The sequence below is a fragment of the Mobula hypostoma genome, chromosome 5 (genome assembly GCF_963921235.1).
Source record: "Mobula hypostoma chromosome 5, sMobHyp1.1, whole genome shotgun sequence".
Classification (NCBI taxonomy): Eukaryota; Metazoa; Chordata; class Chondrichthyes; order Myliobatiformes; family Myliobatidae; genus Mobula; species Mobula hypostoma.
In genome coordinates this window covers 112,541,982-112,569,410 of record NC_086101.1, presented here as the reverse complement: position 1 = coordinate 112,569,410, position 27,429 = coordinate 112,541,982, and the positions used below count along the sequence as shown (strand labels likewise).

At 42.3% G+C, this 27,429-nt stretch overlaps 1 protein-coding gene across 1 annotated transcript in view; it reads right to left on the bottom strand.

Moving 5' to 3' along the window:
* LOC134346922 (uncharacterized) overlaps nucleotides 1–27,429 on the bottom strand; it is a 142,230-nt gene that overhangs the window by 50,000 nt on the left and 64,801 nt on the right. The window contains exons 11-19 of the mRNA XM_063048780.1: nucleotides 22,275–22,378; nucleotides 20,500–20,638; nucleotides 17,448–17,571; nucleotides 15,224–15,351; nucleotides 13,302–13,388; nucleotides 8,955–9,014; nucleotides 8,122–8,187; nucleotides 6,963–7,034; nucleotides 279–347 (exon numbers count right to left, since the gene is read on the bottom strand). Coding sequence (XP_062904850.1) covers nucleotides 279–347; nucleotides 6,963–7,034; nucleotides 8,122–8,187; nucleotides 8,955–9,014; nucleotides 13,302–13,388; nucleotides 15,224–15,351; nucleotides 17,448–17,571; nucleotides 20,500–20,638; nucleotides 22,275–22,378 — 849 coding nt within the window. The remainder of the gene's footprint in view (nucleotides 1–278; nucleotides 348–6,962; nucleotides 7,035–8,121; nucleotides 8,188–8,954; nucleotides 9,015–13,301; nucleotides 13,389–15,223; nucleotides 15,352–17,447; nucleotides 17,572–20,499; nucleotides 20,639–22,274; nucleotides 22,379–27,429) is intronic.

Genomic DNA, 27,429 nt, shown 5'->3' with positions numbered 1-27,429 from the left:
TTTGCTCTTTCCTGTTCTCTTCCACCTCAAAGTTAAAAAAAAAGTTTGATTTTAAGCTTTTTAATCTGATGACAGCTCATCAGACACAGTGTCCCTCTCCTCGGATGCTGCCTGCTTTACTATTTCCTGTATTTTTTTAAAATTACAGATTTCCACTTTTTTGGTTTCTGCACAAGGCTGTTCTTGCCTACGACTCCCACATCTTCTGAACGAATGTCAAGCAATGCTGACAAGGGTAAGGAAGAGCAAGCTGCAAAGAAAAAGGTTTATTCACTTACTTTCTTCCAGTTTTCTTTTCTTCTGTGAAGACGGAAGAGTTAAGCATTCCTCCACTTGCTTTTTCTCTCCTGAGGAAGCAGTAAAGATTTTCATGAAATGAAATGAAGAAGGCAAACGAGCTTAAATTCCACCTAATAAATCAGTTTTCACCAGTGTGCCTCACAGAAGTTTCTAGTTTGTGCCTACCTTCACAATCATAGAGGACATGACTATTCTTCAGGAGTGGATATTAGGGGTATAAAGTGATAGGGAGAAACTAAATTATGAGGACACATTGCACTGGTGGTGTATTTCAAAGGATTCAAAGTACATTTATTATCAAAGTATGTATAAATGATACAACCTTGAGACTTGTCTGCTTACAGGCAGCCACAAAGCAAGAAACCTGAAATAACCCAGTTTAAAAAAAAGACCAACACAGAGGAAGAGGAAAAAAACATACAAATCATACAAACAATAGAAGCAAGCAACATCTTTCCCAAACAAATTGAGTCTGTAGACCCAAATCCCCAAAGCAGCTGGAGTAGGCCCAAAGCCTCGGTCTCAGTTCATCATAGGACAGAGCAAATCTCTGCGAAGCTTGCAGATATGAAGCATGTAGCAGCACTGGAGCAGTTTCACAGCCTCAGTGCTGCAGTCCAGAAATGAACATCGCAGGAAAATGAGAGAAATTAGTCCAACTCTCACCTCCGGTCCCAACACCCTGCCTTATCGGTCTATCTGGCTGGTGTTTCAATCCATGTTTAACACACTGTTGGAATCAGTTGTTTTTTTAATACTTTTTATAAGGCATTAGTTGAATTAATGCAATATTAAAATCATAGTTTCTTTTTTTACTGACATCAACTGAATTTTTACCAATTCTAATCTTTAGCAGTATGTGGTGGTCATTCTCCACTTACCGGCGGAAACGTGGTATAGCGGCTTACCACCCTTTCATTTTTAATGGGTTAAGTATTAGCACATTACCCCCGTGTGATGATTGTGCAACCATTGATTAGGTTTCCTTATCTGAGGAATTTCTGTTATCTGCACTATAAAGGTGATAGTTTTTCTAAAGTGCCATCTTCAATCTCTTTTCTTCCCTGTTTTTCATCTGCTTTGAATCACTGTCGCTTTGTCTACTTGTTATCTGTTCCTTTGTTTAAACTTTAAAATAAATGTTCATGAAGAATCAAATTTTCTCACTCACTCTTAAAAAAAACTCCTAAAAAATGACCAAGACTTGAAAGCACTTAACATAAACTGTGAAGGGCAAGACTACAGTTCTAATGACGCATCTTAGCTGATCAAGAGCAGCATTATTTTATGTAGGGATACATCACGGAAACAGTTCCTTACAGCACTATGAGCCCATGCTGCCGTTTACACCCATCAGACCAACTAACCTACTCACCCATACTTTGAAATATGGGAGGAAACTGAAGCACCCAGAGAAAGCCCATGTGGTCACGGGGAGAAGGTACAAACTCCTTACAGATATTGATGGGATTGAACTTGGTCACTGTACTGGAGCTCTATTAAGTGGGGGGAGAGAAAGGGGAAGAGAGAGAGAGAGAAAGAGAGGGGGTGAGAGAGAGAGGGGGGTAAGAGAGAGGGGGAGAGAAGGGGGGCGAGAAAGAGAGAGAGAGGGGCAAGAGAGAGTTTTGTGTGTGTGTGCGTGTGCGTGTGTGTGTGTGTGTCAGGGGCAGGAGAGAGACAGCCGAGGGGCAGGAGAGAGAGACTGGGCTGACAAAAATGAACGATCACCTTGGGCTGATTTGGATCGTTATTAGGAGCTTCTTTACCTGTACAACTGGCCAAAATTGCTAATCTAAATGTATATCCTACGATTAAGCAGTCATTACAAATTTGGTACCAGCTTTGTAATTTTCTTAATCTTAAAAAATATGATCTTCTTAGCTTAATTTATCGAAATTATTTATTTAAACCTTCATTAAGTGATCCTACTTTTCTTCTTTGGAGAAATAAAGGAGCTTATTCCTTCATTGATCTGTTCCAAGATGGCCAATTGATGTCTTTTGAGAAATTAGTAACTAAATACTCTCTCTCGTATTCACATTTCTTGCAATATCTTCAGGTCAGACATTTCTTACAAGAATATTTAAATAATTTTCCATATATACAGGACTCTGACCTGTTAGATATTATTTTAAAAATGAACCCTTTAGTGAAAGGTTTTATTGGGAAAATTTTTAACTTACTGCTACAACAGCACAATTACCCTTCACTTCAGATTAAGCAAGGCGGGACGGGGGGCAGGAGGAACAGGGTGGAGAGAAAGAGAGAGAAAGAGAAAGAGAAAGAGAGAAAGAGAGAGAGAGAGATACACACACACAGGAAACAGAGAGAGAAAGCAAAACAGACATAAAATAAAAAAGAAAGGAGCGTCTTTTTTGTGTATTTTTCAGGAAGAAATAGAGTCTGTGGGGCTGTGTGTTAATCTAGGGTTTTCAGAATGATCTTTCGATACAATATTTTTTAATGTCTGGATTTTCATATTTGTTACCATTCTCCTAAATTTGGAGCAATAACATTAGAAAAGATGATATAGTAACTGAATAAATAGGGTTTTTAAATCTTGATTTTTTTCCCCATTATTTCCTTAAAGCATTTTATAGGGAAAAAATGGCAACACTTGCCCAGGACAATCCGTGTTGATCTGATTTGATTCAAATAATGCATGTTTCAATATACACGTGACAAATAAAGCTAATGTTTAATAGGAATGTTTCACAAACTGAAACACCATAGCATTGGAGAGGGATAGGTTAGGAAAGCATTTAATTGGAGTAAGGGGAAATATGAGGCTATAAGGCAGGAACTTAGAAGCATAAACTGGGAACAGATGTCCTCAGGGTAATGTACAGATGAAATGTGGCAAATGTTCAGGGGATATTTGCGTGGAGTTCTGCATAGGTATGTTCCAATGAGACAGGAAAAGGATGGTAGGGTACAGGAACCGTGGTGTACAAAGGCTGTTACAAATCTAGTCAAGAAGGAAAGAACAGCTTACGAAAGGTTCAAAAAATTAGCTAATGATAGAGATCTAGAAGATTATAAGGCTAGCAGGAAGGAGCTTCAGAAAGAAATTAGGAGAGCCAGAAGGGGGCATGAGAAGGCCTTGGCGGACAGGATTAAGGAAAACCCCAAGGCATTCTCCAAGTATGTGAAGAGCAAGAGGATAAGAAGTGAGCGAATAGGACCAATCAAGTGTGACAGTGGAAAAGTGTGTATGGAACCAGAGGAGATAGCAGAGGTACTTAATGAGTATTTCGCTTCTGTATTCACTACGGAAAAAGATCTTGGCGATTGTAGGGATGATTTACAGCACAGTGAAAAGCTTGAGCATGTAGATATTAAGGAAGAGGATGTACTGGAGCTTTTGGAAAGCATCAAGTTGGATAAGTCACTGGGACCGGACAAGGCGAGGAAGATTGCTGAGCTTCTGGTGATGATCTTTGCATCATCAAAGGTGATGGGAGAGGTTCCGGAGGATTGGAGGGTTGCAGATGTTGTTCCGTTACTCAATGAAGGGAGTAGAGATAGCCCAGGAAATTACAGACCAGTGAGTCTTGCTTCAGTGGTTGGTAAGTTGACAGAGAAGATCCTGAGAGGCAGGACTTATGAACATTTGGAGAGGCATAATATGATTAGGAATAGTTAGCATGGCTTTGTCAAAGGCAGGTCATGCCTTACGAGCCTGAATGAATTTTTTGAGGATGTGACTAAACACATTGATGAAGGTAGAGCAGTAGACGTAATGTATATGGATTTCAGCAAGGCATTTGACAAGGTACCCCATGCAAGACTTATTGTGAAAGTAAAGAGGCATGGGATCCAAGGGGAAATTGCTTTGTGGATCCAGAACTGGCTTGCCCACAGAAGGCAAAGAGTGGTTGTAGACGGATTATATTCTGCATGGAGGTCAGTCACCAGTGGTGTGCCTTAGGGATCTGTTCTGGGACCCCTGCTCTTCGTGATTTTTATAAGTGACCTGGATGAAGAAGTGGAGGGATGGGTTAGTAAATTTGCTGATGACACAAAGGTTGGGGGTGTTGTGGATAGTGTGGAGGGCTGTCAGAGGTTACAGCGGGACATTGATAGGATACAAAATTGGGCTGAGAAGTGGCAAATGGAGTTCAATCCTGATAAGTGTGAGGTGGTTTATATTGGTAGATCTTCTTCTCCTTCTTTGGCTGTCCATCAATTTTCGATGATGACTGAGGCCTGGGCAAGGTTGTATGGAAGACTGGCAGTACCCATTTTGATAGATCAAATATGTCAGAATATAGTATTAATGGTAAGACTCTTGGCAGTGTGGCGGATCAGAGGGATATTGGGGTCCTAATCCATAGGACACTCAAAGCTGCTGCGCAGGTTGACTCTGTGGTTAAGAAAGCATACGGTGTATTGGCCTTCATCAATTGTGGGATTGAGTTTAGGAGCTGAGAGGTAATGTTGCAGCTATATAGGACCCTGATCAGACCCCACTTGAAATACTGTGCTCAGTTCTGGTCACCTCACTGTTGGAAGGATGTGGAAACCATGGAAAGGGTGCAGAGGAGGTTTACAAGGATGTTGCCTGGATTGGGGAGCATGCCTTATGAGAATGGGTTGAGTGAACTTGGCCTTTTCTCCTTGGAGCGACAGAGGATGAGAGGTGACCTGATAGAGGTATATAAGATGATGAGAGGCATTAATCGTGTGGATAGTCAAAGGCTTTTTCCCAGGGCTGGAATGGCTAGCACGAGAGGGCACAATTTTAAGATGCTTGGAAATAGGTACAGAGGAGATGTCGGGGGTAAGCTTTTTTTAAAACGCAGAGAGTGGTGAGTCCGTGGAATGGGCTGCCGGCGAAGGTGGTGGAGGCGGATACAATAGGATCTTTTCAGAGACTCCAGGACAGGTACATGGAGCTCAGAAAAATAGAAGGCTATGGGTAACCCTAGGTAATTTCTAAGGTAAGGACATGCTCGGCACAGCTTTGTGGGCCGAAGGGCCTGTATTGCGCTGTAGGTTTACTATGTCACTACTATGTTACCTACCCCCATCCTCGATTCTGTAACTAAACTGCACCCAGCCTCTTGAGGTCGGTAAAAAGTTTAAAGCTAAAGGTTAAAAATTAGCCTTATACGTCACACATACATCAGGACATGCAGTGAAATGCGTCAGCGCTCAAGAATCCAAAGATGTGCTGAGAACAGCCGCAGGGGTCGCCATTCTCCTGCTGCCATATGCATAATTTGTCTTTTACTCATGGGGGGGGGTTGTGGGTTGATGTTCTTGTCGCTGCTAGTACCATTTGTTTTTGTGTATGTGGGCATTAATGTTTTGTTTTTGGTGTTGTATGTGTACGGGGTCTTTCTTTTTTGGTATGTGAAATTTAAGATGGCTTCTTTGTTATGTTATACTTGGGAGTGCTTCTTTGTTATGTTAAATGCTGAGAAAGCCCTCCCGCTAGCAGTTTGTTGAATCACGTTACTGATAAGAAGGTGTTATGAACCAGTTGGGATAGGTGTTATGTTTTTGGTGTATCTGTAAGATATTGTATGCGTGGGGTTTTGGGGCAGAAGGCGGGAGAGAGAGACAGAGAATGGACGAGGTGCTGTGATGCCCGCTAATGGGGTTGGACCCCGAGGAGGGCATTCGGTGAGGAGACGGAGACAGACTCGTGTGGAGCGTCTGGTTGACCACCGCTGTTGGTCCCAGGCGGCTGGTCGAGGGTCACAGGGTGAAGAAGAAGGGTCCTGAGCTCCAACTGTGCACGAAGAGATTGAACTTTGATAAGTGTGGTGCCTTTTATTTTCCTTTTATATTTTATTCTCTATTAATTATATAGTTCCAGTAATATCTATAAACTGTAAATCATTTAATCGTATCTGGCGTATTATCTGTTATATGGGCGGGGTGGGGTACATCACACAGCATCCACACAAACTAATTACCCAGTTTGCTGGGGTCGAGGCTGTTTCCCTAGACGACAGCGAGCCGAGCGACCCTGAAGGTGGCCGGGGGGGGGGGCTACATATGCATGATTTTTTTTTGCGCATAAGTGTGGAGGGAGTGGGTGATATTTCTCTTCGATCGGGTTCCATGGTTTTCTTTGTTTCATGGCTGCCTGCAAAGATGAATCTCAAGGTTGTATACTGTGTAGATTATAAATGTACTTCGAACTTTCTATCTCCTGGAAGCTTCTTTATATCTTTCAGAGTCACAATCCCACCTGGTTTTGTATTGCCACCTTTTCTCTACCTTTAAGGTGGGAAATCTAATACAATCGACCTCTGCAGATGCTGGGAATCCAGAGTAACATGCACAATATGTCTCGGCTTGACATGTCGACTGTTTAATTCTTTCCAAGGATGCCAAGTGCCTCCAACATTTTGTGTGTATGTGTTGCCATAAACCTAGCCTGACCTTGTGTGCGAAGCTGGTGTCACATCAAAGTGACTTGACACAGACATCCTTCATAGAAGCCCAGCAAACCCCTCAAATGTCCCACTATCTCAGAATTACACAGCCTGGACTTGAAAACAGTGCTCCCATTCTGAGATTGAAAGACCATTGATGAATATGAATGCCTTGGTAGGCAGCAGAATCCAGGACCTGGTGAGTCTTGGTTGCCTTGGACAAGGAAGGCTGCAGGAAAAGGTACAACTGGCAAGCGAGAATTTCCATACCTTCTTCCTGAACTTTCTTCTTTTTCTTCTTCTTTTGAAGAGGTTTATTCAGCTCACCGTCTTTCTCCACTTCTAAGGAAAAAGAAAAAACTGAGCTCAAGAAATGAATCTGATGTTCGAATAATTTTGATTCTTTTGTCTTTTGACAACTCAGTTTGTGAACAAGCAGAAAGGAAATGTGCTATCCCTAATCAGTCTGGGTCTATGACAGAACCCAGATTTACAGCTACTGCTCTCTCAGAAGGCTCAACAAGCCAGGTTTAATTAAATGCAGGCCATGTCCAAGAATCAATTAAGACAGAAACAAAAGTGCAGTTTTGGGTCCCTTATCTAAGAAAGTATGTGCTGACATTGGAGAGGGTTCAAAGGAGGTTCACCAAAATGATTCCGGGATTGAAAGGCTTGTCATATGAGGAGCGTTTGATGGCTCTGGGCCTCTGCTCACTGGATGGAATTCTGAAGAATGAGGGGTAACCTGACTGAAATCTATGGCACGATGAAAGGCCTCAATAGAGAGGCAGAGAGGATGTTTCCTATGGTGGGAGAGTCTAACACCAGAGGACACAGACTCTGAAGAGAGGGGTGCCCTTTAGAATGGAGATGAGGAGGAATTTCTTTACTCAAGACGGTGGTGAATCGAGGAATTCATTGCCACAGGTGGCTGTGTTGGCCAAGTCATTGGTATATTTAAGGCAGAGGCTGAGATTCTTGATTAGTCAGGGCATGAAGGGATACAGGGAGAAGGCGCAAGAGATTGGGGCTGAGAGGGAAAAAATGGATCAGCCAAGTTTAAGCAGAGAAAACATTTCATGACATCAAGCCAATTACAGAATTCACTATGAAATATAATTAAATTATTATTAAATAAACAGTTAATGTTTTGGGTCCTGATGAAAGATCTCAGCCCTAAACATTAACTGTTAATTCCTCACCACAGTGCTGCCTGATGCGCCGAGTTATGCCAGCAATTTGTGTGCACCTTGCTGGAATTCACTTCAACTCGAACACTCAGCGAAGTCCACCTTATTTTCTAAGTCTTCTTCATATATCAGTGGAGCTCCGATGTCAGCTTTCAGAACAAACTCGAGCACTCAAAGCCTCCAAGCCACTGAAGTAGGCAGAAGAGTACAGTTTTATTCCAGGAATGGTTTAAGTTTACCTGTTATTGATTTTTCCTTCTCAATGGGAGACAGAGAATTCTTCCTACTTTTCTTTGCTGAAACAACTGTTGAGAAATGAAAGGGAACAGCATGAACTGTGAGAGAAAGACATCTCTTTATATAACTTCCCTCCACGACTTTCTCAGTGCATTTTTACAGTCGGAGGTGAAACACTTTGTCACAGTTCCATCACTGCAAATCAATGGTGCACAGCACGATCCAACATATAATAGCATAATAATGGTTTGTCTATCAGATGGCACAATAATGATTATCTATCAGAGAAGTCACTTGGGTCTAAGTTGTTGTTGTTATTCCTTTCCGCGCCTTGTGGTGTATCAGGCAGCAACCTTGCCATTTCTTTAGTGGTTTTGTTTTATTTTTTACGAGGCCAAGTTGCTAGCTCGACACTCAACCCAGCATGGATGGAAAGCACGCAAGGAGCCAGCCAGATTCGAATCCGGGATGACTTGCCTCAAAGTCCAATGCTGATGCCACTAAACCATCGGCCGGCTTAAGACCTACATTTTTCACTGAGTTCACAGAGATGAACTTCAACTTGGATCATTTAATAAAATCCACCATACTGCCCTAATCAGTGTGGGTCAGTAGTATATGAACTAAGGTGCATGTCTGGTCAGCCCTCTAACAAACCAGAACATCTGGAGCCGACCTGAATACCCTGCAGTAAATGACTATACTGAATCTAGCTAGCAGCAGGGGTTCCCACCCTGGAGTCCATAGGCCCCTTACTTAATGGTATTGACCGATGGCATAAGTTCCCTGGGCTAGTGGAACACAATTTCATTTCAGTAAAGGTTTGAAAGCATACCTGATGACTTTCTCTTCCTTATGAGAAGTGGACTTTTCTTCCTGCTCTTAATTAAAGCAGCTTTTGAAAAACAAAAAAATGAAGAACTTGCTGAACAAATTATGAGAAAGTTTTCATATAGCTTTTTCTCCACCCTCCTCTCCAATGCACAAACTGCTTTACAGCAAGATCCCACAAATAAACAGGTGATAATGATCCAGTTATTGTTTCAAGAAGTCGGTTCTGACATACAAAACACTGGAAGAACTCTGCGGGCCATGGGATGGGGGTGGGGGGGGGATTGTTTTGGTTTGGTGGCTTGTGTGCCTCAGTGACCCAGAGAGCTATACTGGCTGGAGTCAGAGCCTTGCACTTTGGCTCTTGGTAGGGTTACCCATGCCAAACAGGTGAGAGCGTAGAGGCCAGACTAAGAGTGATTCACCGGTCCTCCAGGATCAAGGTTCAGCTCAGGGCTAAAAAACCTTGATCGGTCAAACAATACTGTCATGGAAACAGTAAAGATGAGTCCTTCCACATCTGAGTGTGACTGTATTCCTAAGCCTCCACCTGGGACTTGCATGACTGACAGAAGTGAAAACTGACAGGAAGCTACTGACACGCTGAAGGAAACCCTGAACACCGCCAGAGATTTAGGATCTTCAGTGGTGCCTGAAATGCCAGTGGCATAACGGGCAGTAAGTAATAATCCAGTTACCCATTTCAAGAAGTCAGAAAAATACAGAAAGAATTGGAGGAACTCAGCGGGCCTATGGGATGGGAGAACGGACAGTCGATATTTTGGGTTGAGATCCTTCACCTAAACTTCAAAGTTCAAAATAAATTTATTATCAAAGCACCCACACCACATACTACCTTAGGAGTAATTTTCTTGCATGGATTCACAGAACAAGTAAATACAATAGGAGCACAGTAGCACAGTGGATAGCACAATGCTTTACAGTACTGGCAACTCAGGGTTCAATTCCCATCTTTGCCTGTGAGGAGCTTAAATGTTCTCCCCATGACCATGTGAGTTTCCTTGAGGTGCTCTGGTTTTCCAGACTTTTGGTTGGGAGGTTAACTGGCCATTGTAAATTGCCCCATGATTAGGCTAGGATTAAATCGAGTGTGGGGGGTGGTGGAGTTGCTGGGCGGTGTGGCTTGAAGGGCCTATTCCATCTTGTATCTCAATAAATAAATAAATTTCTGCAGCTCTAAGTAGTACACTCTTCCTATGACGCATGGGCTTCCTCTGGTTTCCTCCATATCCCAAGGACGTACGGGTTAAGATTAGTGAGTTGTGAGCATGTCAGGTTGACAGCAGAAGCAGGCTGCCCCCAGCACAATCCTGTGACCATGGTGTTAGTCATTTATGATGCAAAACAATGGGCTGCACTATATGTTTCAATATACATGTGACAAATAAAGCCAACTCTCTTTGATAAAGTTAAGCATTCAATTTGTCCCAGATTCTACCGCTTACCTGCGCACTAGGGGTAATTTATAGCAGCCAATTAACCTACCAACCTGCATGTCTTTGGAAAGGGAGGGCAAGAAGTGCCTTACACGGTGAAGCACCTTCAATTACTCCAAAAGACTGAGGTTTGGTAAAATACTGAAAGGCTTTTATTCGCTGTACAGTACGACCTCCACAGTGAGTGTCTGCCCCCGGACTGAGGGGGAGGGGCAAGGCGAACACCTTTATACAGGACTCTGTGGGAGGAGCCACAGGGGCAGTCAGCAGAGGGGTGTGTCCAGACAGGTAACCCAGTTACAACATATATACATGGTTTACCACACACGGCTAAAGGGATAGGGTGTCATCTACACACAGACGGCACTTGTCAAGATCGAACCCAGCCCTATAAAAGTTTTGTACAGTTACAACACGGTTACCTAACCTTTGAACTTTGTACAACATTGGTGAGACCTGTTGTAAATTGGAGGACCACTTCGTCAAGTATTTCTATCCATCCGCCAATAGCGGGTCTTCCTCGTGGTTAAATATTTTAATTCTAATGCCCATTCTCATACCGACACGCCAATCCCTGGCCTCCTCTTGTGCCAAGATGAGGACTTCCTCAGAGTGGTGGTGCAACGCCTTATATTCCATCTGGGTAGCCTCCAACCTGACAGCATGATTATTGATTTCTCCTTTTAATAAAAAATTCCCCCCCCCCCACCCCAGTTCTTCTGTTCCCCACTCTGGTCTCTTGCCTCTTCTCACCTGCCTATCACTTCCCCTTGGGTCCCCTCCTCCTTCCCTTTCTCCTATGGTTCACTCTCCTCTCATATCAGGTACCTTCCTCCCCAGCCCTTTACCTTTCCCACCCACCTCGCTTCACCTATCACCTTCCAGCTACCCTAATTCCCCTCCCCCCTCACCTTTTTATTCTGGCATCCTCTACCTTCCTTTCCAGTGTTGAAGAAGGGTCTTGGCCCAAAACGTCAACTGTTTATTCATTTCCATAGATGCTGCCCGACCTGCTGAGTTCCTACTCAATACCCCATGTGCTGAAGGTAAGCACGCCATCAACCTGGGGAAAGCCACCTGGTCACAGGGAGCTAAATCCGTATTGACACAACCAGAGGTCAGGACTTAAGCTCGGTCCTTGCAGCTGTGAGATGGCAGCTCCAGTAGCTGCGCCACTATGCCAAAAAAAAATTACAGAAGCTAAGACCACCTGTCCTTTCATCTCCTGTCTGACAGAGCTCCTAACACTATTTATACGTGGAAAAAGAATTTAGCGGCATTTCTTTCAGTCTAATTTACCATGCTTGGTGCCAATGACATGCACTCCTCCACAATGAGTCCTGTAGAGCTGTCTCTGATTGTTCAGTCTGCAGGTCAATAACCTCACACTTCAGGTTAACTGTCTACATCTCTGTTTCTATTAGAATTAAAATCAGTTTTAATATCACTGGCATATGTCATAAAATTTGTTGTCTTTGAGGCAGGACTAATACATAACAGAAAAAAATGGAATTACTGTAAGTATATAATACATTAAATAAGCACTGCAAAAATAGAAATAAAAAAGTAGTGAGGTAGCAGTGTTCATGAGATCAATGTTCAAACAGAAATCGGATGGCAGAGGGGAAGAAACAGTTCCTGAATAGTTGAATGTGTGCCTTCAGACTTCTGTACCTCCTTCCTGATGGTAGCAAGAGGGCACATCCAGGGTGATAGGGGTCCTTAATGATGAGGGCCACCATTTTGAGGCATCGCTCCTTGAAGATGTCCTGGATACAACAGAGGCTAGTGCCCATGATGGAGTTGACTGAGTTTATAACTCTCTGCAGCTTATTTCGATCTTGTGCATTAGCCCCTCACCCCCCATACCAGACGGTGATGCAGCCAGTTAGAATACTCTCCACGGTACATCTGTAAACATTTGTGAGTGTCTTTGGTGACATACCAAATCTCCTCCAACTCTTAGTGAAATATAGCCACTGTCATGCCTTCTTTATAGCTGCAGTGATATGTTGGATCCTGGTTAGATTCTCAGAGATACAGACACCAAGAAGCTCAACATACTGAACTTTCTAATAAAGCTCAACACAAGCACAGGGAACTTCACTTCAATTTCTGACTTCAGGTGTCCAAGGAGTTCTAATAATTTACTCAAGACCACTGACCTTTGCATTAATTGAATGATCCCTTTAACAGTTATTTCTGGAAACTGCCGACTGATATTATTGGCAGCGAGTATTCTTTTCTATTTAATACATTTATCCTGGTGGAAGTCCTGCCCACAAGAAGCACACCTTCCACAACCTACGGACTCACTTCAAGGACTCTACAACTCGTGTTCTCTGTATTAATTAATTCACAGTTTTAAAAATTGCAGTTTGTCTTCTTTTGCACAATGGATATTTGTCAATCTCTGTGTGTAGTTGTCCACTGATCCTACTGTATTTCTTTGTTCTATTGTGAATGCTTGCAGCAAAATGAATCTCAAGGTAGTACATGGTGACGTATAGGTGCTTTGATAATAAGTTTCCTCTGAACTTCGATATCCATATCCAGCTTGCTCTCAAATCTCCATCTGCCTGGATGAGTGCAGCTCTCCCAGGCCTGAAGAAGCTCGACAACATCCAGGTCAAAGCAGCTCATTTAACCAGCGATGTAAATCCTTATTCCCTCCAGCAGCACAAGTTGTTGTGGTGGACAGTCACCTACAAAATACCCTGCTGCAAGCTGCCCAGGCGAACCTTACATGTGAAAACTAATTTGATAATAAATTTACTTTGAACCTGTCACAAAACCCTGCCACAAAATATGCTTGCAGTACAATGCTTTCGACTGTAATCTCTGCCTATGGCACAACACCACCATTTTAAATAATCAAGGAAACAGTTACATACACTTTTGAATTCGTTTTTTCTTTGCCAGCGATGGGACCGCAGACTCCTGGTCTAATTCCGTCAGCTTTCGTTTCTTCCCATGATCAGCTTTTAAGCACAAAGAAATATGTTAACCACAACAAGAATACTTTGTGATAAAACTATTATCCGGTGATGAAGTGAAGCAAAAGCGATTACAAGAACATCTACCAATAAAATCAAGGCAACTTCACCAGAAATATGCAGTGATTTGAGGATAGTTATGTATATATTCTGTGGCCACTTTATTAGGTATACCTGCTCATTAATACAAATATTTAATCAGCCAATCATGTGGCAGGAACTCAATGCATAAAAACATATGGACATGGTCAATAGGTTCAGTTGTTATTCAGACCAAACATCATAATAGGGAAGAAATTTGATCTAAGTGACTTTGACCTTGGATTGATTGCTGGTGCCAGATGGGGTGGTTTGAGTATCTCGGAAACTGCTGATCTCCTGGGATTTTCAGGCACAACAGTTTCTAAAGTTAAAGGTCCTCAGATGTTTGGCATCCACTGCGGAGAAGCAAAGGCTGAACAACAACTCTAAACCCCATATGACTGGAAGAACCACTGGCAAGGACAGACCAGTTGGTGTCATGGTTGGTGCCAGGCATACTGGAGCCTGCCCATGGCTGGAACATTACTGTCAACCTTCACAAATGGCTATTATTTCCCCCGGAGAATGGGCTACAGCAGCAGAAGACCATAAACATAAAATGAGCTAGGGCTTTTCTCTTTGTAGTGGAGATACCAGATGTGACTTGATAGAGGTGTACAAGAAGCTTAGATCGAGTGGATAGCCAGACACTTTTCCCCAGGAAGGAAATGGCATGATTTGCAGGTGACTGGAAGAAAGTTTAGGAAAATTGTCCGGGGCAAGTTTTAAAAAAATTAACACAGAATGGTGGGTGCATGGAATACACTGCTAGGAATGGTAGTATAGGCAGACACAGTCGGAACATTTAAGAAAGTCTTGGATAGGCACATGGGTCATAGGAAAATGGAGGGCTATGCAGGAGGGAAAGGTTAAATCGATTGAGTAGGTTACAAGGTCAGCACAAGTCATGGGCCGAAGGGCTTGTATTAGCAGTAGTGTTCTATGGTCCATGTTAAAAGTAAATGGATATTCAGAGGAAATCAGAATCAGGTTTATCATCCCCGGCATGTGATGTGAAATTTGTTAACTTAGCAGCAGCAGTTCAATGCAATACATAATATAGAAGAAAAAAATAATAAAATATCATATATGTAAATCGATTACCGTATATATATGTATATTGAACAGATTAAAAAACACGCAAACAAGGGAAATATTGTATATTTTAAAAAGTGAGGTAGGGTCCAAGGGTTCAATGTCCATCTAAGAATTGGATGGCAGAGGGGAAGAAGCTGTTCCTGAATCGCTGAGTGTGTGCCTTTAGGCTTCTGTACCTCCTACCTGATGGTAACAGTGAGAAAAGGGCAAGCTGTGGGTGCTGGAGGTCCTTAATAATGGACGCTGCCTTTCTGAGACACCGCTCCCTGAAGATGTCCTGGGTACTTTGTAGTCTAATACCCAAGATGGAGCTGACAACATTTACAACCCTCTGCAGCTTCTTTCGGTCCTGTGCAGTAGCAGCCCCCGCCCCCCATACCAGATGATGATGCAGCCTGTCAGAATGCTCTCCATGGTACATCTATAGAAGTTTTTTGAGTGTATCTGTTGACATGACAAATCAGACAATAGGTTACCAAAATCACACAACCATGTAGAAGAGAATGCCAGAGGCAAGATGGAACAATCTAATGGAGAGGAACATGGCTAAGTAGCAGTTGGAGCATACCTCTGCTGAAACCACTGAAGAATAAAACCCTATGTTAATTGTAGCTGCTAAAAAAGGAATTAGGCTATCATACTTGCCAAAGACGTCTCAATCCATTCAGGTCTAATCAATTGCAAAGGGCGGCCCAATAATTCCTCGCCATTGCTTTGCAATGCTTGGATAAGATCTTTCCTGGTGAGAAATGTTACATGGCCATGCTTTCTAAAAGGAAAGAGAAACCAAATCCAGTAGTTAGATACAAGGAAGTTGTCTATAATATTATTGTCACTGCATGAGTAGCGTCAAGATGAAGAGATGGACTATTGTCCCACATTAGACACTCAACAACTTAATTATACAACCGGTTACAGACAAACCATTCATTAAATTGTCAACCTGCAAGTGTTTCTGCATTAAAGGAACACAGACATAGAACAGTACAAACCCTTTGGCCCACACTTTAACCTATTCAAAGGTCAATCTAACCCTTCCCTGCTAGTTCCGACAATTTCCAATCAGTTTGCTGGTGCACCATTTACCAAGATTTCCTCCAGATTTCTCTGGAACCTCTGCTTTTCTACAAACATTACAATTCTACACTCTTCCAATTCTAGTTTCATGATCATTTCTAAGTTTAACTGAACAAGAGGCATCACAATCTCTGGAATTGTGATATTGCCATATTTAAGTATTTTTTAGTGACGACATCACTGTCATAGGCTGAATCAAAGGTGGTGAGGAATCAGCATATAGGAGGGAGATTGAAAATCTGGTTGAGTGGTGTTGTAACCACAATCTCTTACATAAGACCAGAGAGCGGATTATAGGAGAAGAAAACCAGAGGTCCATGATCCAGTCCTCGTTGGAGGATCAGAGGTTAAGAAGGTTAGCAACTTTAAATTCCCGGGTGTTATTATTTTGGAGGACCTGTCCTGGTCCCAGAACATAACAGCAATTACGAAGAAAGCATGGCAGCATCTCTACTTCCTTAGGAGTTTGTGGAAATTCAGTATGATATCTAAATCTTTGACAAACTTCTATAGATGTGTAGTAGAGAGTGCATTGACTGGCTGCACCACAGCCTGGTATGGAGGCACCAATGCCCTTAAACGGAAAATCCTACAAAAGTGGATACGGCCCAGTCCATCACAGATAAAACCCTCCCAACTACTGAACATATCTACATGACATGTTGTTGCAGGAAAACAACATCCATCATCAGGGACCCCCAGCACCCAGGACATACTCTCTTCTCACTGTTGCTATTAGGAGGAATGACAAGAGCCTCAGGGCTCACACCACCATTCAGGAACAGTGACTACCCCTCAAAACCATCAGGCTCTTGAACCAAAGAGGATAATTTCACTTGCCCCCATCATTGAAATGTTTCCACAACTAATGGACTCACTCAAGGATTCTTTGTTTCACGTTCTAGATATTTACTGTTTGTTTATTTATTATTATAACTTCTTTCATTTTGTATTTGCACAGTTTGTTGCCTTCTTCACTCTGGTTGAACGCCCACTCTGTGTGGGCCGTCTTTCATTGATTCTGTTGTTGGTTATTATTCTATAGATTTATTGAGGATGCCCACAAGAAAATGAATCTCAGTGTTATACATGGTGATATATATACTTTGATAACATATTTACTTTAAACTTTGAGCCATTAATCTAAAGACACATGTCCAAATCCCACTTAAATAGTGGGAAAATTAAGTTCAAATAATTAAATAAGAAATATCAATAACAGAAACCATAAAACAATTGGAATGTCTTAGAAATAGACTAGGTTCACTCTCCTGCAGGAGAGGAAATTTCTACCCTTATCTGATCCGGCCTCTGTGTGACCCACTTATGCAAGTAATTCTTAATTGCAGGGGCAATTAGTAAAGGCAATAAATTCTAGCATTGCCAATGTTGTTTACATGCAGTGGATGAATAATTTTAAAAAATCATTCCCCAGCTATCTCCTTCTCCTCTAAGGTACTCCTTGCAACCTACCCTACTGATGATGCTTTAGCCACATTATCTCTATATGATGCTCCATCTCAAGCTTTGTTTGAAGTAGCTGGCAGTACTTTGGGACAAACTCTTTGAAAATAAATAACTGAAACCTGTTGGCACCACAAAACAAGAGGCTGAAAATTAAAACCCCACCAAAGCAAGCTGAAGAAATTGGCTAGTTTTTAATTAAACCAGATTACAAACAACCTCCAAAGAGGGAAACCTGCTAACCATTACTTGTTGAGGCTATCAAAGGGCACAAGGACCAAGCCAAGCTAGTGAATAATTCAAATGAAGATCATGAGCCTCTACCTGGATTTTCTGATGCCGACTGAAGTGATGGATAACTGTTTTTCCATGAAGAAACGTATGACAGCAATTTGAAGCTCACCGAATGTCTTTGAGGAATCCAGGTTACTCATAATCAGCTGATGCACTATTTGAGGAAGAATGAGAGAATAAAATACCAGGCCCTACTGTAATACCCAAACATTGCACATTGTAATGGGCAACAAACTTAAATCCCTTGACATCTGTAAAGAAGATGGAGGGATATGGCCATGGCATGAGCAGGAGGGATTAGTGTTTGGCACAACACTGTGGGCTGAATGGCCTGTTTCTCTGCTGTACTATTCTATGTTAATTGCACAGCAAACCAGTATCCTGATTACTTCATCAGGATCAGGTTTAACATCATTGGCATATGACTGGAAATTTGATGTATGCCATGGAAACACCAATGCCCCGGAACGGAAAAGTCTACACAAAATGGTACAAGCCTACACATCACTGGCATGCTCTCTTCTCGTTTCTACTAATAGGGAGGAGCCTTAGGCCCCACACCACCAAGTTCAGGAAAGTTATTACTTTACAAACCAATAGGCTCTCGGATCAACGTGGATAACTTCATCTCAACTCTGAATTGATTCCTCAACCTATGGACTCACTTTCAAAGACTCTACAACTCATGTTCCCAGCACTATTCACTTATTTATTTTTATTATTTGGATGCTTTGTCTTCTTACGCACATTGGTTGCTTGTCAGGCTTTGTTTATGTATAGTTTTTCATAAATCCTTTTGCATTTATTTTCCTGTAAATTCCAGCAAGAAAATGAACCTCAAGGTAGTATATGGTGACATATACATACTCTCAACATCCCCTCCCTGAATAAGGCAGCACAGCAGCGCCTCCACTTCCTGAAGAGATTGGGCCAAGTGAGGCTCCACCACCACCCTCCCCCATCTTCACTCAACTTTACAGGAGCACCATTGAGAGCTTCCTGACAAGCTGCATCTCCAGCTGATATGGAAGCAGCTGAGCATCAGACCTGAAGTCCCTACTAAAGGACTGTGAGAACCGCTAAGAGGTTCACAGGGGGTCTCCCTACCATCCATGTGGGACATTATTTAGAAGAGTTGCATACACACAGCCCATAGTATTATTAAGGGTCCCAGCCATTCATCCAGCATCCTTTTTGACTTTCTACCATCACTCCAATGCATAAAAACAAGAACAGGATGGGAAACAGTTTCTTCCCTCAGGCCATTAGGTTTCTGAACTCCCTGCCACATCACATTTTGAAGTGTCACCAGCTAATCTGTTCTGTACATATTTAATTTATGCACTTTCCTTTGTTTATTTATGTGGCAATTCGTTTGTAGATTTTATCCTCACTTCGTAAGTTATTGTGTGTTATATTCATGTTATGTGTACTACTATGCATTACTCCCTGGTTTGGAGAAATGTCTCGTTTGACGGGAAACATGTATATAGTTAAATGACAAATGACTTGACTTGACAATAAACTTACTTTGACTTTGAATATGGATGAGTTGTTAATTGTGATATAAACCTTTCAACCCATCAGATCAGAATCAGACTTATTATCACCGGCATGTGTTGTGAAATTTGTTAACTCAGCAGCAGCAGTTCAAAACAATACATAATATATAAAAATATATATAATAAAATCAAATAACAATAATAATAAAGTAAATCAATTACATAAAAATATATATAATAAAATCAAATAATAATAATAATAAAGTAAATCAATTACAGTATTTTGAAAAGATAAAAATCATGCTAAAAACAGAAACAGAGGGGAGCGTGATGCTTTTGCTCCTGCTTGGTGAGTGGAAGGTAGGCCTTGGGGTTCTAACATTTCTTCTGTCATTTATTTGTTTTTCTCCCCCCTTTATTTCGTAGATATCTGTGAAAAGAAAGGATTTCTGGTTGTATACTGTAAACATTCTCTGATATTAAATTGAACCATTGAGTGCCTTCCCCTGTCCTCCTTGGAGACATTACTAGCCCAAGCAAGGCATTATCAGATGAAATTGTGGGGTCTCCGACAATTCAGCCAAAGATGCTTTTTCAACTGCTGTAAGTGGGGGTTGGGGCACAGAATTTGACTATAATTATTGCACTTTCACAAGCCCTGCATTTTCTTCCAATAGATAGCCACACATTTGTGGTGAATAATCTCCCTCCATCATCCAGGACACATACCAGAAGCACTGTGTTCACAGAGCCTTCAGCATTGTCAAGGACTCCTTCATTCCATCCCACAATCTCTTTAACCTCCTACCTTAAGCATAAAGTAGCGCAATATAAGAACAAAGACTGTTAAGCTGGGTTTGAGACTTTAGAACACCCTGCTACCACCCAGTGCACATTATTTATGACACCGCCAATAGCATTATAACTGTTGAATATTCAACTAAATCCACTTTATGGCAACTTGTACACCTACAGAATATTTTTTTTATTATCAGTTAATATTGTTTTATGTGCTGTATGTGATAGATAGAACAAAGAAGAGTACAGCACACGAACAAGGCCCTTTGGTCCACAATGTTGTGCTGAAGTAAATTTAAAAAAAAACAAAACTAATACCTCCTACCTACACCATGTCCATATCCCTTCACCCTTCTCACATCCATGTGCCTATTTAAACGTCTCTTAAAAGCCTCTAATGTATTTGCCTCCACCACCATACCAGGCATCCACCACTTTGAGTAACAAAATGAGCCCCCACATCCTCTTTGAACCTAAGCCCTCTCACCTTCATGCATACCCTCCGGTATTATACTGTGTAGATGTACTGTGTTTTACATCTTGGTTCCAGAGGAGCATTGTTTCATTTAGCTGTATATATGTGTACGGTTGAATGACAATAAACTTGAATTTCAATTACTATAACACAGAAATAATTTGCTGAAAGGCCAATGGAGGCTGGAGAAAAATCAAAAGCACAAGATATTCTACAGTTGCTGGAAGGCCAGAGCAACATACATAGAATGCTGGAGGAACTCAGCAGGAGAAAATCAACATCAGAAGTCGGAGGAAAGTGTACTTACTCGCTTTGTCACCTGATTTGGTTGTCTTCTTACGCTTTTCCATAGGTTTCTCTTGCGTTTCTTGACCCAAATCTTCTGGAACCTCTGTCACCTGGTCATTTGCTTTTTTGATGATCTTATCAGCTTCCTTTACTTCAGCCTTGAACATAGATGACAGTGAAAGCCAACTTTTTTACCTCATGAGAAATATTTACTCATTTGGCAGTGTTACTGATACTTGACGAAGCCACACATGGTGTTACACCATGGAGTTTTACATAGGAGTAGCCTTAATCCACCTTTAAACAAGAAGTTTGCTCCCTGCATAACAATTGTTAGTTGAAACTCAGTCACTCTGTCAGTGATGATTTGATCTCTCTGAACCATTGTGTGAGTGGAGACACACGATAATTAGCCATGGCAATCTGAAGATGTGATGTGGAGTAGACTGCCTGGAGTTGTACAATGCACGGGTACAAAATGGGAGGAGGGTATAGAGGAGAACGAAAGAGAGCACTAGAGCAAGAGGCTCAACAGGTAGGGGAATACAGTAACTTAAAGAAAGAGTGGGATAGAAGGATGAACCTCCAAGACAATCACAACTTTGTCATAGGGTTTGGAGACGCGTACCTCGATGACCCAGAGAACTACTTTGGCTGGAGTCAGGGCCTTATACTTTAGCTCTTAGTAGGGTCACCCATGCCAAATAGGTCAAAGGGTAGAGGCCAGATTAAGAGTAGTCCGTCAGTCCTCCAGGTTCGGGGGTTCAGCTCAGGGCTAACAACCCTGACTGGTCAAAAAGTAATTGTTATGGAAACAGCAATGAAGAATCCTTCTATACAGAGATGAAAGACTTTCAATGCTGCCCTAAATGCCAGCAGTCAGTAAGTAAGAAGGCTGAAACTTGCAAGAGAGGAAAAGGGGAAAGAACAAGCTTGGGATGAAATCCTCTAACACGTTACTCTCTTTAACTCCAGTAGAGCCTGACTTGTAGGCCAGAAAGCGATATCCAACAAGGCCTCTGGAACCCATGAGAAAGGTGGATCATGCCACTACACTGTGCCATGACCAGCACATCATAACAGCTCAAATCAGCAAAATTCTAGGTGTCATGACATGCACAGTGCCAAAATTTAATTTTAAGATCATTTAGGCCAACCCCCTTTACTGAAAAATCCCCTTCTCAACTAAGACATAAGAGATTTTGCAGATGCTGGAAATCCAGAGTATCACACAGAAAAATGCTGGAGGAACTCAGCAGGCAGCATCTATAGAATTGAATAAAGTTACATTTCTGGCCAAGACCCTGCATCGGGACTGGAAAGGAAGTGGAAAAGATGCCAAAATAAGGTGAGACCAGGTGAAGGGGGGAGGTAGGTGAATGGGGAACGTGGGATTGGTAAAGATTTTGGAAGAGAAGTAAGGGTACTGATGGTGGAGAACAAGTTCAAAAGTAGATGGAAAAGTAAATGAAATGCTTCTTATTGGTCTCAATTATTGCTATGCTGCTGGGTCAATCCATTGTCTCTTGGCTCAGGAAAGCGGGAGAAAGCCCCTTTCCCATCACAATCCAGTAGTCATCATGGAGGTCAGAAGAGCCATCTGGCTAATGTGCTGCTCTCAGGAGCAGATCAAAAATTTCATACAGTATGTCCCCCGCCACCACATCTCCTCATGCTTGTGAAGGTGCAACCATGGGAGGGATTCAGAAAGTAAACATGAGTAGATACTGTTCTCTGGAGAAATTCTGAATGGCTTTTTAAGAAAGAGTAAAAAAGAATATTTGCCAACATTACCTTCTCCCTTTCCTCCTTGTCCGCCACCTCTTCTCTTGAGCTTACTACACTCGTAGTTGGAGGTTCAGTGTCAACTTTCTCCTCAGCGTTTGATGGCACATCTCCTGGAAGCAAAGCTCATTATTAACCAGCCAAACCTCAACAGCATGATCATCTCACACAACTAAACAATGTACTTCCCCTCTAAAAGCAAGTATCTTTCTTTAGTGACCTGCCCATAAATAGGTGCAACAATGGATCAATTTCAAAAGTTAATACCGCTTGATTTAGAAGTATTTTACAAGTTTCATAAATTGCAGTCCATATAGGCAGCGCAGAAGCGTAGTGGCTAGCAATCGGAAGATTGAGGTTCAATTCCCACCGCTATCCATAAGGAGCTTGCACATTCTCCCTGTGACCATGTGGGTGTCCTCCCATATTCCATGCCATGCTGAAAAAGCGAACAGGGCTTGTCTGCGGAGTGGGAGGTCACTGGATCCTCAAGATCATCAATCCAGATTTCTGCCTTGCTTATCCAGCAAGACTAACACTGTGCTATCTATACACAAAATGCAGGCTAGGCAGCATCTACGGAAAGAAGTACAGTCAATCTTTTGGGCAGTGACCTTTCCTGAGGCCAGGAGAAAAAAGATGAGGAGTCAGAGTTAGAAGGTTGGGGGAGAGGAGAAAGAAACACGAGGTGATTGGTGAAACTGGGAAGGGGGAGGGGTGAAGTGAAGAGCTGGGAAGTTGATTGGTGAAAGAGATACAGGGCTGGAGAAGGGGGAATCTAATAGGAAAGGACAGAAGGCCATGGAAGAAAGGAAAAGGGGGAGGACCATCCAAATGTACAGGCAAAGAGATATGGTTATAGAGGGAAAAGGGGATGGGGAATGGTGAAGGGGGGTAAAATGAATGGGATCCGGGAATTCTACACTGAACAATACGGAGTATATTCCCTACACAGTTTGGGGTGGTGTTACCTAGTCTAGATGAGCCAAAACAAAGTTAAAGCTGAGTTTAAAATCACAGACACATGGATATGAATGCATCAAAGCAGCAACACCACAGACACATAGAATCATATAAGCAGGATTCATAAAAAACAAACAAGCATGAATTTTACAGGAAAGAACACAATTAAAACAAAACAAAGCCCATCTTAGTACAAAGTGGTCATGGTGATTTGGGCTTCGCTGGTTGGTTCGAGAACCAAATGGTAGATGGAAAGTAGCTGTTCCTGAACCTGGTGATGTTGCTCTTCAGGCTTCAGCAGATCAGGCAGCAGCTGAGGAGATGAATTAACAGTCAACAATGCAGACCCAGTCCTGGTGAAGGGTCTCAATCTACAACGTCAACCGCTAATTCCTCTCCTCAGATGTTGCCTTACATGAGTTCCTCAAATATTTTGTGTGTTTTACACTGTTGGAACAGCCCTTATAAACGACACTAGTCTGAAAGCATTGCCACCTCATCAAACTTTCTGATACTTCCTTTGTTTCTGTGCATTTTCTTCCCTCCCAGCAAATTAAAAATAAAGCTTGTTTTCTCATGTTTCTGGTTTTGATAAAGAGTAATTGACCTGCAACCACTAATTCCATTCCTGTTCCACAGATGCTGCCTAACCTGCTGACAGCTTCCGACATGTTTTGCCCTTACGAAATAAAGGATACATACATTTGTCATAGAGGGATGCAACAAATGAGAATTTGTTTATGACAGTGATTGCGAAAACAAGAGGGCAAGCTTACGACGAAAGAGCAAGTAGACCAGACCTACTGTACATTCCCATGAATTTAAAACAGAAGCAATCTTATTAATATGCATCAAATTATTACAGGTTTTAACAGCGGGAATGCTGAGAGACTGGCATCCCTGCAAAGCCTCACTTTCAATATCTTTATGTCTCATGTTCTCAGTCTTAACTAATGATTAAATTGTTGTAGTTTGTCTTCTTTTGCACATGGTTTGTGTGTAGCTTTTCATTGATGACTGTGAGTGTACTGGCTACTTGAAAAACAAAACCACTGAGAGACTGAGCGAGGGGATTTACACTGTATGATGCACTTCCAAATAACAGAGTTCCAAGTTGAATAAAACTCCAAGAAGATCACAAACTTGTGGGGTTTGGAGGCTTGCGTGCCTCAATGACCCAGACAGCTATGTTGGCTGGAGTCAGGACTTTATTCTTTGATTCTAGGTAGAGTCACCCATGCCAAACAGATCAAAGGAGAGAGGTCAGACTAAGAGTGGTCCATCACTCCTCCAGGTTTGGGGGTTCAGATCAGGGCTAACAACCCTGACTGGTAAACCAAAATTATTATGGAAACAGTGATCCCTTCTATGTGGCCAAGTACAGACAGCGATGGAGGGTCTTCATTGCTGCCCTAAACCCTGCGGTGTGACAGACAATTAATAAAAAGTCAAAAAAGTACATTCAATCCTTTATTATGAAACCAGCAAATATGAATGATTAAAAATAGCAATAGCGAAATCAGCAATATTAATGAAGTTTGCAGAATTAGCATTCAATAAACAATATCCCTTCCCTACTAAGTCTCTCTAACTAAATGAACGGCACAAAGAGTGAATACGAGCTATACTCTTACTTCTACAATCCTCAAAATGGCAAGACAAATGACCATAACCCACAATAAAACTCGCAACACGGTAGCGTAGTGGTTAGACTCTTTACCGTACCAGTGACCCGGATTTTATTCCTGCAACTGGCTGTAAGGAGTTTGTACATTCTCCCCCGTGAGTGCTCTGGTTTCCTCCCACAGTCCAAAGTAGGTTAATTGATCATTGTAAATTCCCCTGTCATTAGGCTAGGGTTAAATAGATGGGTTGCTGGGCAGTGTGGCTCGAAGGGCAGGAAGGATCTGGATCTCAACAAGTGAAATAAATACAATACAGACAGACAGAAAGTAGATACATGGTGCCTACAGATAGTACCTGCAGGAAAATCAATCTCAAGATTGGATATGATGACATATACAGTACTGTGCAAAAATCTTAGGCACATATATATAGCTAGGCTGCCTAAGACTTCTGCACAGTACTGCAGTAATTTTATGTACTACACTGTTCTGCTGCCGCAAAAATAAAACAAATTCATGACATATGTGAGTGGTGATAAACCTGATTCTAAAATGGATTTCTATTGTGGTCTGAGATTAGGAAGGGATCAGGGAGAGGGGAATCATGGTTGGGAAAATGGGAAGGGAGAGGGGAGGGAGCGGGAAGCACCAGAGAGACATTCTGTAATGATCAATAAACCAATTGTTTGGAATCAAACGGCCTTACCTGGTGTCTCAGGGCCGAGTGTGTCTGCCCCCACCACTGGCACTCCTCTCTGCCATCTGCCAACACGGTCCCACAGCCCTTCACCATGACCATTCCCAACAATCTTTGCTCCTGCCAGATCTACAAACTTGCTCTCTGTTCCATGTTGACAAGTACAGTACTGTGCAAAAGTCTTCAGCACCCAAGCTATATATATGTGTGCCTAAGACTTTTGTACAGTGCCTTAGGTACTTTGAAAATAAATTTATTTCTAACTTTTCTTGAGAGAACAGAACAGTTTATCACCCTCTCAATGTGTAGAGTGAGCACATGGCCTACTCCTGCACTTGGATCCTTAACATTAGTATAATAATGTGCTTTGAAGTTGATGACTAACGAAAATCTAATTTGGTACAGAGAACATGCTTACTTTCAGCGTATTCTTTAGGTTGATCCCAGCCCACCATCTCCAATCTGTAAACAGCTTTCGTATCAACTTGTAGTTCTTCAATCCTTAACTCATTTGTTCCTTTCTCAGCAGAGCTCATCGCTGTACTGACATGCAGCAGAGGAACAGCGCTCTCTGTAGTCAAGGGACTCCAAGCTGCCGAGATATCAATGTGGCCCGTGGCAAAATCTACCTGAGCAGTGCCCTGGGATTTCTTTTTCCTCCTCCTCCTCCTTCTCATGCAGTTTCGGGTCACAGGATCCACAGATCCCTCTCCATTTACTGAGCCTGTTTGACTGGGAGGATTGTCAGCTCTACTGGTGTAGCTAGTTTGCTCTTCCTGCAAGTCCTGCAGTTTACTGGCACTGTTTTGATCCTGAATTTCCGGTTGGACTGTAGACTCAGCGACCACTGGAAGTGCCACCGCAATATCCTCCCCAGTTTGAGTCAGCGAAGAAGACTCTTTGAACGTTAACAGGGAATCTTTCTCCGTTTCAATGGCAAGCATATCACAGCAAAATACTGAAATGCTTACCTGTTCTCCCACACACTCAGCTACAAGCGAATCTTCAGATGGATTGAATTTGATAGCTGTTTCCTCAGCAGGGACAAGATTCTCCACAGATTGATAACCAGTCCCCCCATTTTTAAATTCACAGTCATCCAGAGACAAATGGAGTAAACCTGCCGCAGCACCTGAGCTTTGTACACCAGAAGTCTCTATGCTCTGACATTTGGATTCTTGTTGGGACATACTAGAAACCTTCTTACTCACTAACTCATGCTTTTGTTGGAGTGGCAGTTTCAGACTTGGATCAGGTGCACTTTCAGAAATTGCAGGAACGTTCAAACCTGCAGATTCATGCTCAGTGCTTGGCGACTCTGCAGAGTCTGACCCTTCATCTTTATTCCCAGATGTTATGGGCACAGGTGCGTTGGTACCATCTTTGGACACTGATGGGGTTTTCCTCTCAGCCTCAGGATCAGCGGCATCTGACTCAGTAAAGATCAATTCTACATCTTCAGCCACAGAGATGGTCTTCCCTGAATGAAATGATCCTCCACCTCCAGGTTCAGGGATTGCTGTCCTAGGATAGTTCAACTCTCCAGGCACAGTATACACTTCACGTTTTATCCCCCCATCTTCAGGCTCGGAGACTACCATTCCATGATGAGCTTTTCTTTCAGATTCAGGGTCAGTGATTGGTGCTTCAGGAAGATTCAAATGCTCACCTTCAGACACAGAAATGGGCAACTTTGCACAATCCAGTCCCTTACCTTCAGCCATTAAAGTCCGTGATCCTGGCACATTAGCTGTTTCATCTTCAGGCTTGGACACTTTAGGATGGGCTTTACCCTCAGCTTCGAGGTGAGAGACTGCTGCCTCAGGAAGGTTTGACTCTTCAGCCCCAAGGTTAGAAATGGCCACTTCAGGAAGTGTTG